This window comes from Hemibagrus wyckioides, linkage group LG06 (genome assembly GCF_019097595.1).
Source record: "Hemibagrus wyckioides isolate EC202008001 linkage group LG06, SWU_Hwy_1.0, whole genome shotgun sequence".
NCBI lineage: Eukaryota > Metazoa > Chordata > Actinopteri > Siluriformes > Bagridae > Hemibagrus > Hemibagrus wyckioides.
Genome location: NC_080715.1, coordinates 31,061,809 through 31,078,174, shown reverse-complemented (window position 1 = coordinate 31,078,174; position 16,366 = coordinate 31,061,809). Strand labels below are relative to the sequence as shown.

Below are 16,366 nucleotides of genomic sequence, written 5' to 3'. Positions count from 1 at the left end.
TTCATCAAAGGATATTCTGTGATGTGCATAAAAAATAATCAACTTGTTAACTGTGCACTTGGACAAAAATCAGACGTTGGGGTGAACATTTATTTGTCATTTATTCAAGCCTTTAGTCAGACCTTTAGTCAGTTATTCGACATATGCGAAGATTTACAGAATATTTTCTCAATATATTTAGTTATAATAATAATAATAGTAATAATACAACATAATAATAATATCATTCAATTACTGTGCCAATTTTGTACATCTGACAACTCTATATACACTGAGCAAGATTCGCCACTTGATTCCCTCTAAAATTCCTAGACTTTGATAGCTAGTTTTAATATTTTCTTTCAGATACCTTCATATACATTTTTTTTTCCCGTTGATTTATTTAAGTGCTAGTAGTTCTAGTAGTAATAGAGGACCGATTTTAAAATGCTAAGGTGCAATTAATATTTTATGTTTAACAGACTGTTAAACATTACAAGGCTAATATGATCATATCTATCTCCCACACAGGAATTAAGACTGTATAAACTTTCTTACACCTTCAGTTTCTTACATCTGGCTCAAATGGAGGAAATAATAGAAACCATTCTGGTTACGGCTCCATCACTTTTGGAACTAAAAAAAAACACCTGGAATTTATTCCACAAAAATATGGAAAAATTGAGTCTTAGTAGCAAAATGAACTGGTGCCAGAGAAGTGCCACAGATGTTGTTTATCAGAATGTACAGCTTCTAAGGAAAAAGGAAGTGATTCTTCTCTCATTTTTTTGGTATTGGTAGAAAATCTAAAACTGAAGGAAACTTTCCTTTACAATAAACTCTCACGTCTTAAACGGCGCAGTTTACTAAAAGATGCACTGCACTGGGGGTTTCTGTTTTGTAGTGAAGAATTACCCAGTGCACTCATGAAATCCTATAACACACTGCAGGGGGCAGAATACTAAAAATATACTTATAGGTTTGTAGAGACTAAGGAGTAGGGCATGATTGAACAGATATGATTATATTTTTAGTCCAGTGTAGAAAACAGCTCTTTCTCCACGTTGTTCGGCATGCGAAATGACTGGTTCCAAAGACTCTATTTAGTACAAGACATTTGTTTAGTAAATAAAAGTTAGGATGGATTGCTTGTGCCTCTCTTCTAGGTCAGTAATCTTAATATTGGCTTGCTGAAGGTAAGGGAAATGTTGCATGAGCATCTGCAGCGGTGGTCCAATGACGCTGTAGGCCTTCAAGTGATTATTCAATGACCACAAGTCTAAAAAAGCGACGCTGAGATTCCCATCCTGCACATCCAGCCCGAAGTTCAGGACTCTTTCACTCGCATGCTGTGCCATCCCGTTGTTGGAGATCTGAAGCTTCCTCAGATCCACAATAGTGAGATATTGAGGCGGTTCGAGAAATGAGGCAGGGCTACACAGAGACAGCTGGAGCTCTGAAACCCTGCTGCCATTCAGCAGCTCCCTCAGCAGCCAGGGCTGCCACGCCCACACCGTCAGCGTCTCCGCCTCCAGGGAGCCAGGTGACAGAGCCGAGCGCCACACGGTGCCACAGCTGCACATCAGGTTGGCAAGAGCTTCATCACAACTGCGCACCTCCGTCGCACAGCTGCAGTTGCATAAGCGGTCAGCATGGTCTGAGCTGTCGAACACTAGCGTGATGTTGGCTTGGAGGGGATGCTGAGTTTCCACAAAGTATAACGGGATGAAAATGCACAAGATATGCCGCAAACACGACAGCAGCATTTTTGCATCCATGCCAGGCCTACATCCTGATCCTGAGTTTACACTGGCTGGAAAAGAGAATGTTATAAAGTTATTTACTTTTGGCTTTTTTTCCCTTCTTCTTCACATTTCAATTTTTACAACCACATACCATATTGTACTCTGCAGCACAAGCTCACAATTTACTACTGAAAAACATTCCTTAAGGAAATGAATTAAGAGTTTTATGTTCTGCACATACCCAAGATGTTTGTCCATACAGATTCCATTATTTGCTAATTAATGACCCATTTTAAAACAATACTGTGCAATTTATCTTTAATTCTTTCTTCAAATTTATTTACACTGTGAAGACATTACAGGCCCTGATCTTCGGTGATCATTTCCAGAACTCTGCACCGACTGCCAGTTTCCAGCCTCACTCATAAAAACATTAACACTACACAAGCCGTAGTCCAACTGGTGTTCCACCGCAGACAGTCTTGGCAATTAATGCAAAACCTTTTCTTGCATGCTGTTCTTGCCACTTTTTATTGGGGCTTTTACTCCATGGGGATGGAAAAGTTTTCCCTAGAAAAGGTCCTAGTTTTCTGAGACTCTCTATCAGTCTAGTTGTATTATAGCACATACTGTAGCTGAACTCTTAAACCGAAACACACTGTGCTCTGAGCCGGCTGTGGTCCGTCTTATTAAACCTGGCAGGAAAAGTAAAAAACACCGATTTTCAGAAACAGTTCTCCATTTCCATTTGCTCTGTCTGCTCCCATTTTTAAAGGTTTTATAGAGAAAGGACAGACCTTCCATTGCTGTCATTTACCTACAAGGACAAACAAATTGGTTGGTTGGAACGACTCGACACGTGACATGATCACAAAGAATCCTTTACTGCCTTCTGTTCCATAGTTATGTAACCTTCCTAACAGCTAATGTTTACCCTGGAGAAAACTCACTTCAGGAATATGGTAGCTCAGACAGTACTGGTCATTTCCATGACCTCTCTCTATGAGACCCACAGAGAAAAAAACGAGTAACTACTAATCCTTATGCCTTGTCTTTGCGATCACTAAACTATTGGTAGTCTTTTAGTATTAAAAATATAATCAAATATCAATAAAGGTTAATGCTAACCCAAAAGGAATTCATTGCAGTCTTTTGGTTCAAATATCGATATATTTCTTTGCAAATGAAGGAATGGCAGAAAGGCTGCAGAACTTCTTATTGCAGATAATAACGTGATATATTCAGTACTTTACTTTGATTTACACTGACCGTATGCACATGAATGGCTTGGCTGTTAACTATACACATACATTCATAGCAATGCATTATCACCACAGGATGACAAATGTAAAAAGTCACCATGTAAAGAGGGAAAATAGTTATTAGTTTCCATTTACATGGTTCTGGTAAATCAGGTAGAATCCAAGTCTATTAACCCTCCAAAAATGTTTTCTAACTGTCTAAATAAATGCTGTATCTATAGAGCAGAATGACGCATTTAACTCAAATGCATAAGCACAGAAATGTAGTTTGGATTTAAAGTTGATTGTGTATAAAGATAGCAAGGTTGTTGTTTTTTCCACTACATATTGAAAAACAGATCTACTTTCCCCAATAAGGATACATGGGGTTGTAGTTCTAGTTTATTTTTACCAGGTCGAAGAATGAAATGACCACGATGAGCTAATCGCCTAGTCACCAGCTTCCATTAAATTGGCTGAACAGACTCCGTGACGAATATCAAGACAACAAGAAGACAAAAATGTAATAGTCATTATTTTCATTGTTAATGAACCCATGATGTAATTAAAAAAAATTCTTAGCTTATTAGGAATGTACTAAAATGTTTGGCATCCCATATGATAATGTCATATATTCCTTATATATAAACTTAATAATATAGATAATTTATTAGATAAACAAATCTATTCTTTTTTTCATTATTATTTCAATCTTGAACTGCATTGTATCATTTAATATTTCCAGGAATACAAAAGAATACTATATGATAACAGATCAGCAAAACGCCTTATATGTTTGTGAATCAGATAGAAAGCTGTAAGTCATGAAAAACATCTTCGTAGGTTTGAGGGAACTGGAAAAGCAATGACAGATGGCCGGCTGACATCATAAAACCACACAAGCACCTACCCTAACATTCCCATTTCCACCCTGTCTATGAGCACTACACACCCACAGCAGTTGTTCAACATATTCAGCATTTCCCAGCAGATACTCCAAACATGTACCTCCATCTGAACATTAAGGATTTGTCCATGACAGCTCTCAGAGCAAATCAGTTAATAAAATACTTAAATATGACCATGTGTAACTAATGAGCCAGTCCAGGAAAAAACTGACCTTCACTGATGAAATGTCTGCTGTGAACTTCTCATTTAACACTAAATCCCTGAATCCTACTCTGAGAAAGATTCTATTCTCTTTCATAAATGCATAAAAAATAAGCACAAAAATACTTGACTCTAATAATTAATAATATAATAATAATTATAATTAGGACTCTAGAGACACAGAGAACCACAATGTTGATAGAAGATAACGAGAGACCCACCATTAGTAATATTTTGTCCATTAGCTGTTGAACCTTGAGAACTTTACAATTGCAGCGGCTGCATGCTTCGGCTCTCTTATTCCCTCTCCTTTTCTTCATCTCTCCTTTCCCTCTTTTCCATCTCTCCTCCCTCTTACTCCCCTTCCCAAGGCCCCTCACACAGTCTCATTGGCAATGAATGTTGACTCACTGTGGCTTAGACACCACAGTTGCTGCTTTCTCCAGCATTGCAAGGCAAGAAACGTTTTTAGCACACATGCTGCCATCTTGTGGTGAATAGGTGATGAATAGGTTTTCATACACGTCTATATATATATACACACATATTTATATAAACACCATGGTTGTAAGGTGGAGTCTGGACTTGTTTGTCCAGCACATCCCACAGACACTCTGAGATCATAATTTGTCATGTTCCCCAAACGGTTCCTGAACCATTTCTGCAGTGTATCAGTGAGAATCATCCTGCTGATGGAGGACACTGCTATGAGTGAACACTGTTGATATGAAGGTGTGTAGTTATTCTGAAACAAAATTTAAGTAGGTGGAACATGTCAAAGTAACATTCACGTGAATTTCAGGACCCAATGAAGCCCAATTAAAACAATGCACACTGCCAGCTTCACTTCTTGCCTCAGTTCGTCCTCGTGACCTCTTTACCAGGTAAGAGACACACACACACACTTGGCGATCCACACAATGTAAAAGATACCACGATTCATCAGCTCAGATCACCTTCTCCCACTGCTCCATGATCCAATTCTGATGCTCACATGTCCAGTGTAGGAGCTTTCAGTGGTGTTAAAGGGGTCAGCATGGTCCCTCTGACTGCTCTGCAGCTACACAGCTCCAGAAACAACAGGCTGTAATGCTCAGTGTGATCTGGCCCATTTCCATCACAGCCAGCATTCACTTTTATAGCAGTTTGTGCTACTAGTTCACTGGTTACCCTTCCTTAGAGCACTTTTGGTAGGGTAATAACCACTGCATAGCGGGAACACCACACAACATATGCTGTTTTGGAGATGCACTGACCCAGACTTTTAGCCATCACAATTTGTCAAAGTCACTTAGATTATTACACTTGTCCATTTTTTTTCCTGCTTCCAAAACATTAAGAACTGATGGTTCACCTGCTGCCAATCAAATCACACCTTTATCAATGTATTGGGATAATCAAGGTTTAGGAATTGTAGGAAAGGGGAATAACTAAACAATAATTATAGATAAAAAGAAAAGTATGACCTTAAACATGTTAATAAGAGCAGACGGTGAAGGAGTCTGCTGGACATCTCATCACTTTGCAGGTCTGGAACCTTCTGGAAGAAAGTTTGGAGTGAGTTGCGTCATTGTGTCGTAACAGAAGATGACGTAGAGAATGTAAGAAGAAGGTTTCAGTGTTTATTGTATCTTTCTAACAGAGCGGCTTATTAACCGAGGTCAGTGCTACAATGCTGCATTTAATGAGTTTATTTCGTTTTCGGATGGCGGATCTTCCTGTGCGCCCTCTGCTGTTTGCGGCTGGAGCTGCAGCCACGGCCACAGGGGTTTATTACTGGATGAAGAAGCGCGGGAATGGAGAGAAAACAGAGGAGCTCCCGGACACAGCTCTCACCGAGGGTATCTCTCTCTCTCTCTCTCTCTCCATACCTCACAGTTTAGTTATTTCAGTAGATTTATAGTAGAAATAGATCAGTAGCTTCATGGTCCTGTGGTGTTTTGTGTGCTGATGCAGATTCTGCTTCGGTGGAGTCCGATGAGGACGATGTCCGAGTCCCAGAGTCTGACCGCGCTGTCCACCCTGAGGTACGATCACTACATCCTCCAGGACAAAACTCTTCAGTAATGTCAGAATAAACCAACACCATGTGAAATTAAAGGGTTTTGAGCTCACGTTAATAGCTAAGTATAAAAATGTTGCCAGTAGGAGCTAGGTGTTAGCTAGGTAGCTACATTAGCTCAGCTGTTGCCCTTGGTTACGGTGTAGGTGAAGTGTGTCACGAGACTCGTTAGCATTCAGAGCATTTTAACGGGAACTTTATTTTATGTCTTATATTTTAATTTATTCTTCAGCAGAAACTGAGCGCTTTCCCCCTGTTTATACTTGTTCATTAATCCTGGTTCACTGATATGAATGAAGTTACACTGTTTTGTCTGAAGAGTTAAAGCTGCTTCAGTGTTTGTTTTTACACTAAATTTAACAATATTGTATATTTAACCATTTATTACTATTTATTGCTCTTACTAAATATAGTCTATTCAAATTCTGCACAGTGTTAGAGATTTAATAAGTGTATAACCTTTATCCGGAAAACAGGAATGAAAACTGATCCACTGATTCAGCTAGCGTTTTTATATCATAGCATTTTTCTGCACCTTTATATATTTATCTTCCTACAATATGACAAAAACGAATCTTTCCTTAAATTTCAGAATTTGTCATTAAATCATTTCAGGACATTGTCAAAAAAAAATTGCAACCCAAAAGACCAACCTTTATAGAAATGGAGGGATATATCAGTAAAAGCTTTATACACTTCTCATGTGGCTGTGAGAATATCCGGTTCTTCAGGATAAGAGTGTTTTAAATATCTGTAATGAAGGCTTTAACACGTGAAGTTTATTTTTCCAGCTCTAGGCTAAGGACAGCGAGCCAGACCAAGTCTTCTATCATTTACTGTGCTTTTTTCTCAGGAAAAGTTAGAATTTTGTAGTTTGTTTTGAAGTTTAATACATAATGTTTCCTTAAAATTTGGATGAACGTGACATTGTATTGTAAGCGATATGCGTCCTTTTGTATAACTGATGAGCGACCAAATCTTCATGTCTGAATGTTTATGTAAATGAAAATAACAGTCAGCATTTGCACTTTCAGGTTTCTCTGGTTGAGGCTGAGGAGGAGATTCAGAAGGACGAGGTGGTCAGTGCTCCGGTGGACAGTGAGAGATCTGACCTGAAGGATGGAGTGAGGGAGCAGGAGGAAAAGCTCCGTGAGGCACACAGGGAGTGTGAGTGCAAATCCAAGGTAAGAGAGAAAAGCCTCACACTAAACACTGCTTCTCAGAGTAATGTGATAACCAAACAGTACGATAAATATTGAGACAGAAATATCTGCACAGTGAAATGGACACTGAGATGTTTGGAGCCTGAGAGGTGTGAGCAGTGATGACTGGACGTGATTTTAGTGGGGAGGAAAAAATTCATGTATATGACACACACATTTAAAGAACGATAGCCTTTCTGCAATCATGACTTTAAGTGTTTCTTCTCTGTAATGCTCGACTGACTGTGTTTCCTCTGGATATCAGACACGCTAGAAAAGTTGTGTTTTATTCAACATAAAATCACTAAGCTTGTACATACAATACACCTAAGTCAATAATAATGAGCAAGTGGGTGCGCGTGTTAAAACAATTGCTTTTTTCAATCATAAAGCAAAAGGTTAACAGTTAACGTCTGGAAATTCAGTCTGAAAATTTTTGTGGGGGTTTTTAGACAGTATTTTGACTGTTTCACATCTCAGCCCACGAAGAGTTTGTTAATAAGCTGACGCTTGACGCAATTTTAGTAGGTGTAGAAAAATGTGTCGAGCAACAACAAGAAAAAAGAAAAGTGTGTGGTAAAAGTCTGTAAGTGCTTATTAACAATAAGCAGCTCCTCCCTTTTCACTGGTCAGAGAAACCGCTGTCCCATCCACTTGTTTTCTGTTGGCTCAGATGTACATTAGATAGGCAAATAACGTAACAAATCAATTGAAAAAGGTCTTGGTGCCTTAAAACTTCTAAATAAAATATCACTTATAGTTACAATTAGATGTTAGCCACCCATTTAGAGGCCGAGCTGCCACTATATGAAGTCATACTAATACATACTATTACAACGTAACTGGCAACGAAACTTTTCCATGTGATGTACCGCCAAGTTGCCACTGTTGGGCCCTTGAGCAAGGCCCTTAACCCTCTCTGCTCCAGGGGCGCTGTATCATGGCTGACCCTGCGCTCTGACCCCAACCTCCAAGGATGGGATATGCGAAGAAAAGAATTTCACTGTGCAGTAATGTATATGTGACAAATAAAGGCAAATTATTATTATTATTATTAGCTGTGTAACAGGCTAGCTCAGTAAAGAGCTGACCTTTTCTGAAATGGACTGCACATCATTTATCCCTCTGCCACTCATACATTCTAATCAGAGGATATCATAAAACTAGAATTTATATATTTTTTTAAAAAATGGTGGTGGTGCAAAATCAAGCAAACCCACCACCATGCAGGTGCCGCTTAGTACAAGCTTGGTCATGTTTACTGGCTTATCGTCCTCATTTGCCCCAAAACCAAAGACAGCACTCCTGCTGTTTTCTTTGTTGACCAGAGCAAGAAAGAAAGCCATGAGGATGGAATTAATGCTGTGGGAAATAGAAGGTATATTACTCAATGTGAAGCCCATTTGAAAGAACACTCTACAGAACATAATTAAACCTCCCACTTCTCCACCTTCTTTCAGACCAAACAACCTGAAACTATTGTTTCACCTGTTTCTGTTTTCGAGCTTCTCATTTCCAAAAAAATATCAATCCCTTTTGTCCATCACTCATCCACTGCCGATAGCGGAGACCTCAAGCGAACCCATGAATGACATTTACTGCATTTTTCAATTTGCTTCTTTTTATTTTATTTTATTCAGTCCTGAAGCGGCCTCATGCATAGTGGTGCTCAATTCTGCCATGATTTCAGACAAGTTTTATTATCATAGTGAGGAATTAACCTTGGGCTATTTGGTCAAGTTTCTACTTGACCAAAATACACAACTTTCTCTGGCTTCATTAAAGTGAAGCATCCCATTTAGCAATAACATCTAAACATATTTTGCTCGTTAGCTGTGTTCTAGTTTGGTCATCTTTTTAGTCACTACAGATATGTGATATGTGTATATAATTAAATAAAGCGCTTTGGTTACTGAACATCCAGGTACAGTTGGCTGAGGACATTTATGAGCTGGGGATCGATCTCTGCGCTCAGCTGGAAATGGAGAAGTCTGAACTATTGTCTAAAGTGTATGAGCTGCGAGACTCAGAGCAGGAGCTGAAGAAAGGACTGTCTAAGATCCAGGGACAGTATAAAGAAGTATTGATGGTAAGTAAGACATTTACCAAGACCTTGCTTTGGTACATTGTTGATGCACTCACATCTGACCCTCTTTTTATCCTTGGCTATATTTTAGAAGCATAAGCAGAAAACTCAGGAGCTACACATCCTGCAGGTCACACACAATGGCATTAAGAAATTTCTACTAAAGGTAAACTTTACATTTTATGAACCAATAAGTAGAAACTTTAAGATTGCTTTGAGTATGCACCGGTATTACTGTATCTGCATGTAGAGTATGCTTCAGTGCTCTTTTCCTGAACAGCTTGGGGATTTTTTGGTTGTTTTTTTGTCGGGGTTAAACTTTTGGAGTGGCTGTGCACAACTGACCTGGCTGAGAACTCATATGCAGCTAATGATGAGCTTCATAACTGGCTGATGCTTACATATGTGCCCACTAGAATATAAAATACAAAATATCTGGGTACTAGATGGCTAATTCTTTATCATGCACCAAGTAAGAGTAAGAACCTTCAGGCAAGAATAAGCAGTCTGGTATATTTAACCCAGGTGATTTCTATTGCCGCACAAGCCAGAGACTTATGTATGATGTCGCAACAGTGATGACTTATGTAGGCTGATGTAACAAAGCATGATTATAACAAAACCAAATATTTCAGGTTTAATTACATCACAGCATCTGTTTCAAAAGTAGAACTGAAGAGGCTGATTGTAGATATTAACAATATCCACTATCATTTAAATTTCTTCTCCTCCATTTTTAGGAGCGTAAGGACAGAGACAGGGAATACAAAGAGTTGAAGTTCTCTTACGATCGGTTGAAGGAGACCTTAAACAACACAGAGGTAAATAAAACTTTAACACACAAACCATGAAGCACAAACATTTCAGCCTGCGCTGATGTGTCCTTAAATGTATCTGGTTTCATTATCTAACCTCCTAAGGTTATAGGAGACCCCACTGTAACCGTTAATGCATTATCAGTGCTGTTTGTTCTTTATGGATTTCCAGTTACACACAACATTGCATGTGCCTAGTAAGACAACCAGAGCCATACCAGCCTGCCCAGTGACTAAAGAGGCCCCACTGGAAGCATTAACATACACATATTTCATATGGAATTTGCCACTCAAGTCTGCATATTTGTCTAACTTTCTCCATCCTATTCTCCCAGAGCACTGTAAGCTCCAGCATGACCACTTGTTTTGATGTTACAGCAATCAACACCATGCCTGGTCTCTGAGTGGTCTCTGTGATGTTTTGTGGGAATTGGAGCTGCTTCTCCAAGTCCACCCTTATACCATAATATGCTTTTCTGAAGAGTTCTTCTGCTACCTTTAGCTGGAGATTCTCTCTTGCTTTGGTGAAGGTAATTGCTTGCCTTAGCCTCTTAGTTAGAGGTGCTTACACTGCAGTTGGTGTTAGCAATTGCATCCATCACCTGGTTGCTGACAGTAGCTGCCTTCTCTCAGTGCTTTGGAGAAACAGTATTTGTATTTTCCAGTATTGCCCAGACAAGCTGGTGATTCACTCTTTTCACAGACGAAGAGTTTGGATGGACTTTGCAAGACATCATAGACACCCTGGATTAGGAACTCGATATAGAAAGGCTCAGCCTGCCACAATTCAGACCAGATCTTCCAATCTCACTTTTGATCTTGTTCACCTTGTTGATACCCACTGCCTGGTTTGTTAACATCTCCTCAACACTTGCTCATGAACTTCTGGGTCCCTCTGCTTCAGACCACGTGGGTTTTTATAGACCTGGCCATGTCCTCATTGCTTTCTGGCCCTCTGTAGCATGCGCCTTGGGTTTTTTCAAAACAGCCTTTATTTGTCACATATACATTACAGCACAGTGAAATTCTTTCTTCGCATATCCCATCCTTGGAGGTTGGGGTCAGAGCGCAGGGTCAGCCATGATACGGCGCCCCTGGAGCAGAGAGGGTTAAGGGCCTTGCTCAAGGGCCCAACAGTGGCAACTTGAACCCCTGATATTCCGGTCAACGACCCAGAGCCTTAACCACTTGAGCCACCACTGTTTTTCTCTTAGAACCTGCAATTGCCATCTTTCCAAGCTGACTGCTATCTCTCTAGCTGTTATCATTTTATTCATGGTAATTATTCAATCCATTCCTCATTGCCACTTTGCTAGGTATTTTTTATTTTTTTTTATTTATTTTTTTTTACATCTTGTGATGTACTTGGACACATCAGAGATGTAACCTGGGGTCATCAGGTGTCTAAATGTATGTGAAAAACTAAATAATTTTTTGTTTATTTATTTATTTATTTACAGATCTCTCTGGCGGAAACCATTGAGAAATATGATGACACACAATGCTGGAATGAAGAAATAATAACCCACCTGCAGCAAAAGATGCTCCAAGTTAACAATCAAATGTTCGATGAAGAAATGAGGCTGGTAAGTGAGAATATTTTTACATTCATGTAAATACATTACAAATGCATGTAAGGAATGCTGCATGTTGTTACTGGACAGTGGTTATCAATGTTATATGAGGTGAAGCTGAAAGACCTAGTTGTGAATCTGGTTGTGATAGACTAGCTTGAATAACAAATGAAGCCCCACTACAAAATTAAGTAAATATTTCATCATTGTCTAAAAGCCAGAGACACAAGTTTATGCACTGTTTGAGATCCCAATGCTACACAATCAGTACAGTTAATATACTGTATATAGAGAGCACACAATTCACTTGTTTATGTCCATTCTTGGGGAGCTTGTTCCATTACCAAGATGAAAATCATCTGCACTTGTCTGCAAAAGAGCATTTTCTTAACAAGACATTTACAGTGTAAAGGCCAATCTGAATCTTTTAATCATTTTCTGAATTTTGCATCTCTTTACTTCCTCCATGGCTGCTTTAGCAAAAAGAGAAAGGACACTTGCTGTTGAGGAATGAGGAGGCATTAAAACAGCATGAGAAGTTACAAATGGTAAGCTTTTCGCTCTATACTTTATTTTAGGAGCAACAACAAGGTCACATCTGCCTTATGCGATTCCAAGCACTCTTTTTAGCATCGAAGCTTAAACCTCTTCTTCTTCTCCATGGCTGTCTTTAGGAGTATAAGCGAGAACAGGGGGCTTACAGTATCATGAAGGCACTGTATGATCAGATGAAGGAAGCTTCAGTACACAACAAGGAGTCGCAAAAGGTACATTTTTTATGTCATTACCACTAGCTGGTGAAGATTATGTGATTAGGTTGTCCATTTGTCTCTGCATTTATTTAACGGTGATTGGTTGGTATTAACGGGCCCAAAGTTTGCCAAGAAAACATTCCACATACTATTACACCACATCCACCAGCCTGGACTGCTGACACAAGACAGGCTTCCTGTTGTTGGCCCACCTGAAGTGAAACACGACATGGTCTTCTGCTGTTTGATGTATTGTGCATTCTGAGATGCTTTTCTGCTCACCACAATTGTACAGTAAATGGTGATCTGACTTAGTGTAGCATTTCTATCAGCTCCAGCCAGTCTGGCCATTCTCCATTGACCTCTCTCATCAACAAGGAGTTTTGCTCTCCAGTTACATGATTGGCTGATTAGATATTTGAATGAATAAGTAGGTATACTATTCAGTGAGTGTATGTAGAAGTAAATAAAACCAAAAAAACTCTGAATTTTGACCTGATTTCCCAGGTGCATACTCTGCAAGCCTTGGTACAGCAGCTGGAGGAACAGATCTGTGAAGCACGCAGAATGTATGACAAGATAGTGGCGGTAAGTAAGAAATTCATTGCATTAAGCAGTTACTTTAGAAATAAAGTGCGAGGGCTTTTGATGTTCATGCTGCATGTAAATCAAATATTTCTAGTTTAAGATGTAGGGTTTGTTTTTTATTAAATAGATGTTCAAGTTTGAACATCTTTTGCTTCATGGCTGTGTTTTAGGAGCAGGAGCAAAGTCAGGCACACAGTAAACTGAAGGCAAAGCACACAGCTTGGATGGAAACTCTGAAACAGTGCTATGAGTTACTCAAAGTAAGGTTTTGCTCTCACTCAACTATCCTTATTGCTAAAGGATACCATGTGTCATTTATGGGTCAGAAAAGTAAATAGAATATCTTTTGGCATTTCTCACATGGATATTTAGAAGCAAATATTGAACATCTTACTTCTATAATCTGTATTTTTGCAGAGCCATCTTGGACCTGAGGAGAGTGGGGAGCCTGAGGAGGGTGGGGAGCCTGAGGAGGGCGGGGAGCCTGAGGAGGGTGGGGAGACTGGGGAGCCTGAGGAGCCTAGGTGTCTGTGAACCCACAAATCCTACCCGGGGCAGTATTTAACACCTGTTTTTTCTTTATTGCATGTGCTCATATGCCAATACATCCGTGTAGTTTTTCCAGAGTGGGTGGAGGGGGGTGGACTTTGCACTATTTAGGGCCTGACTCACAGGACAAATCAGGGGAATGTGTATGCTTGAAATATGCCAAGGATCTCATCAGGGAGCTCCTGCTAAGGGAGTGTGGTCCAGACCATCATCTCTTGAGATATAAGCCAAGGATCTCATCAGGGAGCTCCTGCTATGGGAGTGTGGTCCAGACCATCATCTCTTGAGATATAAGCCAAGGATCTCATCAGGGAGCTCCTGCTATGGGAGTGTGGTCCAGACCATCATCTCTTGAGATATAAGCCAAGGATCTCATCAGGGAGCTCCTGCTATGGGAGTGTGGTCCAGACCATCATCTCTTGAGATATAAGCCAAGGATCTCATCAGGGAGCTCCTGCTATGGGAGTGTGGTCCAGACCATCATCTCTTGAGATATAAGCCAAGGATCTCATCAGGGAGCTCCTGCTATGGCTGCTTTATGGCTGCAATTATGAGAAGGGTGGCTCAGCTGTTGCTTTTTTGTGGTTAAAAAAATATTCCAGAGGTGGTGATGAGCATGCCTTTGCATGTCCTTGTGCATCTCCAGCACACTACCAGGGGGACTCAGACATCTGGTAATCAGGAAGGGCCTTGTAGTGGTATCTGAGCCACTGTTAGACAGTGGAGGAAATACCTTCTGGCCTATTAGTTTTGATAATCTGTAAAGGCATTGATGTCTTGGCATATGTGCAGAAGAGTCTATCCAGGTGTTCATCACACTACCCCTGGTGGTTAGGAGGGGATAAATAGACCTACCACCAACCTGCAGGGGCTCATGATGAAGGATGGAGACAATAAACACCAGGGGTAGTGTGATGAAGTGTGTGTAATTTCCACTTAATTTCCAGCTGTGATCAGGAAATTGAAAAGACATTTCTCGGTGCATGGCACACCGTACATACTCATTTCTGATAATGCCAGACAGTACACAAGTCAACAATTCAGAGATTTTGCCAAACAGTGGGACTTTATCCATGTCACCAGTAGTCCAGAGTTCCCGCAGTCAAACGGCCTGGCAGAGAGAGCAGTCCGCAGTGCCAAACAGCTGATGGAGAAATCTCACAGAGATGGGACAGATGTATTCCTAAATCTCCTAAATCTGAGAAACATTCCCCGTGACCCGACATTAGGTTCCCCTGCACAACGCCTTTTGTCACGACAGACACGGCCAACCATTCCCATCAACTCCAAGCTGTTAGAACCAGCTCCCAAAGATGCCCAGCAAATCACTGCACAGCTCCTCCATAAGAGGATGACCCAAAAGCGATACTATGATGCCTCAAGTCGTCCACTGCAACCACTGGTAGAGGGACAAGTTGTCAGAATGCAAACCCCGAAAGGATACAACCACCTTGGTAGAGTAAAGGAGGTGAACAACGAACCTCGGTCCTACACAATCCAATGCAATGGGAGAACATACAGGAGAAACCGACGCCACATCCTTCCCGTTGCAGAGCCCCCTACATCATGACTGTCTCATGAAGACATTGACTCTCAAAATACCATTTTAACAAAAGTACATTACACATTACCTCAGAGAAACTTGGTTTTATTTTTTTTCAGGTTGTTGACCTTTTTTTTAATACAGATTCCAAGACTCTCCTGAGCCACTCCACAAGGAAACAACAAAGCACAAATTCTGCCAGTGTGAACGGATTAACACTTAATGGTCTCCTAATTCCACGGTCAGCAGCAGAGGCTATAACGTTAATGTAAGGGGAGAGGGAGAAAATAAAACTGTTAATGCAGTCAACCTTAAGGATAAGCATGCTTTAACAACATAAATACTTTAATGTGGGTTAAACGTGATCAGTTTCTATTAACCTTAACATTTTTAGCATAGATTTAGCTATCTATCTATAGCCATCCAAACAAAATCTAACATTACGTTTGTCACTATATATCGTTAGTACGAAGTCACCGCGCACAGAAAGAAACATAAATAGATGCATGTAGCACTATAAGTTAGCCAACTTGGTTTGCTTGTTTACTAAAAGTTAAGCTTACCTGTCGGAGTCGCAGTCATAACGCTGCTGTCTTCATCGGTAGTTTTGGAGGAGAGCCCGTGTGGTGGGCATGTCGAAGAAGGCTCTGGGGCAGAAACCACCGAGAGGATGACCGCATTGGCTGTCTTCTTGCAGTCGAAAGTGGAGCAACTTTCTGCTCTTATGTTTATTCCGTGCACAATTAAGTGCTTCATCAGATTTGACATGTTGCCGGTCTTGGCAGCAATAATTTTGTTGCAAATGTTGCATCGCACGCTGTTGTCATCGAGCTTGGTGAAATGCAGCCACACTTTCGACCTTTTCCACACGTTTTAAATACGTCGGGGTTAAGATGATTACACACAACAGCCTCACCTGTGAACCGCGTCTCTGGGCGTAACCGGTGGCCTCACTACAGCCAATCACCAGCGTTTGATTTAGGCATGTCAAGCATGCTGCATGCTTATTGGCTCACTGACAGGATTAAACTGACAAGATTAAACCTATACTTTATAGTATCGAGGCAATTCGGTCGGTGCTTAAAAAGTATCAAATTGGATACCCAGCCCTAATGGTTAC

At 40.4% G+C, this 16,366-nt stretch overlaps 2 protein-coding genes across 3 annotated transcripts; one reads left to right on the top strand and one right to left on the bottom strand.

Annotated features, from left to right (window-relative positions):
- Positions 1–82: 82 nt before the first annotated feature.
- Positions 83–4,447, bottom strand: LOC131354631 (uncharacterized protein C21orf62-like). Its single transcript, XM_058392508.1, has 2 exons — positions 4,297–4,447; positions 83–1,792 (listed from the first exon to the last, which is right to left on the bottom strand). Exon 2 carries the CDS (start codon positions 1,755–1,757, stop codon positions 1,101–1,103), a length of 657 nt encoding a protein of 218 aa, XP_058248491.1. The 5' UTR covers positions 1,758–1,792; positions 4,297–4,447; the 3' UTR covers positions 83–1,100.
- Positions 4,448–4,603: 156 nt separating this feature from the next.
- On the top strand, positions 4,604–15,351 carry LOC131354627 (trichohyalin-like). 2 transcript variants are annotated; one of them, XM_058392503.1, is made up of 13 exons: positions 4,604–5,676; positions 5,824–5,916; positions 6,032–6,102; positions 7,172–7,321; positions 9,264–9,428; positions 9,517–9,591; positions 10,166–10,246; positions 11,701–11,826; positions 12,294–12,362; positions 12,489–12,581; positions 13,074–13,154; positions 13,325–13,414; positions 13,572–15,351. In XM_058392503.1, the coding sequence occupies exons 2-13, from the start codon at positions 5,856–5,858 to the stop codon at positions 13,686–13,688; spliced, it is 1,179 nt and encodes a 392-aa protein (XP_058248486.1). In that variant the 5' UTR covers positions 4,604–5,676; positions 5,824–5,855; the 3' UTR covers positions 13,689–15,351. The 2 variants fall into 2 exon arrangements, with proteins under 2 accessions (XP_058248486.1, XP_058248484.1); XM_058392501.1 differs by having other exon boundaries at positions 4,604–5,916.
- Positions 15,352–16,366: the final 1,015 nt, after the last annotated feature.